Consider the following 3,055-nt stretch of genomic DNA (forward strand, 5'->3'; position numbering starts at 1 on the left):
ATATCACATCCTCTCTGTGATTTTGAGGAAAAAAAAAACCCATAATTTTCTATTATACACATTTTTGTACTTCTTCAAAGTGAGTCCTGCAGGGGTTAAACAAACCGATCTTTGGTTATTATTTTTTGTTCCTTTGGATGGTATAAAATATTAGATATGAACCGCAAACCCTCCTTTCTCAATGAATAATATCAAATATAATTCATGAAATCAGATATCCACGTCTGAATGTATTTTAATACATCTGGGGGTGGGGGGGGTGTCTAAAAAATGCCATCAGTTAGTCTGTGCTCAAGGAACGACCAATCACAGCTCAGCTTACGAACGCCACGTGACCAAAGTCAGAAAACAGGTGAGCCGTGATTGATCCTTACCCGAGGAACTGTGATGTCATCGTTAGTAAACAGCAAGTGGCAAAATGACCACCCCCTCAGATGGATTGAAACAGGTGGATTTTCCTTATTAAATTATTACACAAACCCAATACTAATCAGAATGCCATGTTTAGACAAGTGGATCCGCCGAGAACATATTGTAAAGAAAAATGTGCCCTTGACTTCCCCCTTAAGGGTGGCTCCTGGGGATTTTTTTGGTTGTTTTCAGTTTAAAGACTCACTCCGAAAAATGAATGAAAACATTCTGAATGAATACCAACCCATCATTCAATGCTCCATCACCCGCATGGGTAACAAGACAAGAACAAGTCCTAATGCAAATGAAATGAGGGTGAAAAGTTAAGGTGGGATGATGCTGATGGTGTTCCTGGCTCATAGGTGGACATCCAGTACCAAAGAATGTTGAAGCGGTTTCTTCCTCTGTCTGAGCTCAAAGAGTACCACCTGCAACATCGGACCAATGGGGGCCCTCTGAAGGACATCATGCTCTTCACCAGACCCAGGCTGTCCGTGCAGCCTCTAACCACTGGTAATTGATGAGATAATTTAAAATGTAGCATCAACGTCGTTGCACACACAGTTTTATTTATCATCCCTGCAGAGGAATTTGACTTTATTCTGAGCTTGGAGGACCAAGAACCGCTGTGACTGTGCTGGGCTGAAATCTGTCTCTTTAGTTTATGTAGTAGATCATCGTGATATGTGTTTGTTGTAAAATGTTTGTGGTGAAAAGACAAACAAAACTACAATGAGAAATAAGTGTGACTTTTTTTTCCCATTTGGCATCAGTTTATTTGACAATTTGGGCACAATGAATCAGTCATAAGCGCTTTGCAAAAAGATCTAAATAGCTCTAACTTCACTCTTCTCTGCTTTAAAAGACATAAAATCATGTTTAGAGGCAGGAAGACACTTGCATGTGTCTAACCAAACTAAACACTAGGATGTGGCAGGCAATTAATACTGCCGGAATGCTGACTTGAACCGCTCTTATTTACACATCCACACTCCTTGGACAACACCTGCGTGCATTTCACATTTCGGAGTTCTTCATAACTGGAATGTTGCTTGTTCAAAGTTCTAAATTAGTTGCCATTAAACCATTAAGTACACACTGAATGGCGTTAGCGTGAAAGTCCCAGGAATTATAATCGCTGATTTACTTTGATTTCCGTCAAGAAACAAAAAAACAACAAAGCAAGGAGGGATAAATCTAGTCCAGTCTCCCTTAATCCTCTTCCCTGGGAATGGCGGACATGGCCTCACGGAGACCCCCGGTCCAGTCGAAGGCGAGGCTCATATCCGTTGTCCTCCTTGGCACACTGCTCCAATGCACTCTCCGAGGCAGCCGAGCCCTCGTAGCGCTGGGAGGCGATGGCGGCCTGGTGGGACATGCTCTTCCTCACCACGTCGCCTTTCCGCCATAGTGTAATTTCCTGGGAATACAAGGGGAACTCACGGAGACCCCCGGTCCAGTCGAAGGCGAGGCTCATATCCGTTGTCCTCCTTGGCACACTGCTCCAATGCACTCTCCGAGGCAGCCGAGCCCTCGTAGCGCTGGGAGGCGATGGCGGCCTGGTGGGACATGCTCTTCCTCACCACGTCGCCTTTCCGCCATAGTGTAATTTCCTGGGAATACAAGGGGAACGTTGATACATACTGATGGTGGAGTGCAAGAGTTGTCAACCTGCGGCTCTTTAATTCTTCTGCTGGATTTTTAATTTGACAATTCATGCTCTTGTAACGTTAAAACTTTTTTTTTTTTTTCTGCTCAAACTAACGTGAGGTTGCCTTTGTACAAAACAGGCCTCTCCCGTAATAGATGCTTCCCCTCAGCTGTGAGATATAGCTGCCAATTTCAGTGCACGACTCAGTGATGATCTGGCGTCAGCATCTTCTCCGTAGGAGGACTGCACATGTGCTGTGTGATATATAAATAGATAAATAACGCGCTAAATTCTGTGACCCAGTTGCCTGGCCAGGCAAGCAAAGTGCTGATCTTAGCTCTTGATGATCACATGGCCAAAACATTCTCCTCATTTGTCAGATGGTGGGGGGCCCCAAAACAGAAACACCCGGCTTTAAGATAGATACAAGATAAATACATATGGCCACCTGCTGTTTAAAGTAGCGTCTCTCCTCCTCGTCGATCAGCACCAGATTTAGGTAGTAGCGCACCGAGAACTTCTTGTTGATGTCTCGCATCGTGGGAGTCAGGTCATAGCCAGCCAGGAAAAGCCGGATGGGGATGGACTCGCCTAAAAACGCACACAATTTGAATATCGCTCGCACTTAACTGATACAATAAAATCTGCAAATGTGAACAGCCCTTAATTTGAACAATCTGAGGTTCAATATGATGTGAAATGATACCTTAAAAGTCACGCAAAATTTGAGCAGTTTAACTTCACGCTGTATTAGGGCTATTTTAAAATTTGGCCCATTTGATTACGGTACTTTTTTAATATTTGTTTTTAAACACGGGAATACATTACACCATAATTCGGGTGTGCAAAACCGGTCCTTGAGGGGCACTATCCTGCATGTTTTAAATGTTTCCCTCCTCCAATACACCTGATTCAAACACCCTTGAGATAAGACAAAGACAACGAAATTCAAATATTCCTACACCCCCCCCCCAATTACAACATAATCTCTAC

General features: G+C 43.6%; 1 protein-coding gene across 1 annotated transcript in view; it reads right to left on the reverse strand.

Annotated features, from left to right (window-relative positions):
- Positions 1-1,171: 1,171 nt before the first annotated feature.
- Positions 1,172-3,055, reverse strand: part of LOC109518419 (vacuolar protein sorting-associated protein 26B-like) — a 4,938-nt gene continuing 3,054 nt past the window's right edge. Inside the window, exons 3-5 of the mRNA XM_019874235.1 lie at positions 2,511-2,686; positions 1,861-2,024; positions 1,172-1,667 (exon numbers count right to left, since the gene is read on the reverse strand). Of these exons, the coding sequence (XP_019729794.1) occupies positions 1,658-1,667; positions 1,861-2,024; positions 2,511-2,686 (350 nt within the window). The 3' untranslated portion in view covers positions 1,172-1,657. The remainder of the gene's footprint in view (positions 1,668-1,860; positions 2,025-2,510; positions 2,687-3,055) is intronic.

This window comes from Hippocampus comes, unplaced genomic scaffold (assembly GCF_001891065.2).
Source record: "Hippocampus comes isolate QL1 unplaced genomic scaffold, H_comes_QL1_v1.1 scaffold125, whole genome shotgun sequence".
NCBI classification, from domain to species: domain Eukaryota; kingdom Metazoa; phylum Chordata; class Actinopteri; order Syngnathiformes; family Syngnathidae; genus Hippocampus; species Hippocampus comes.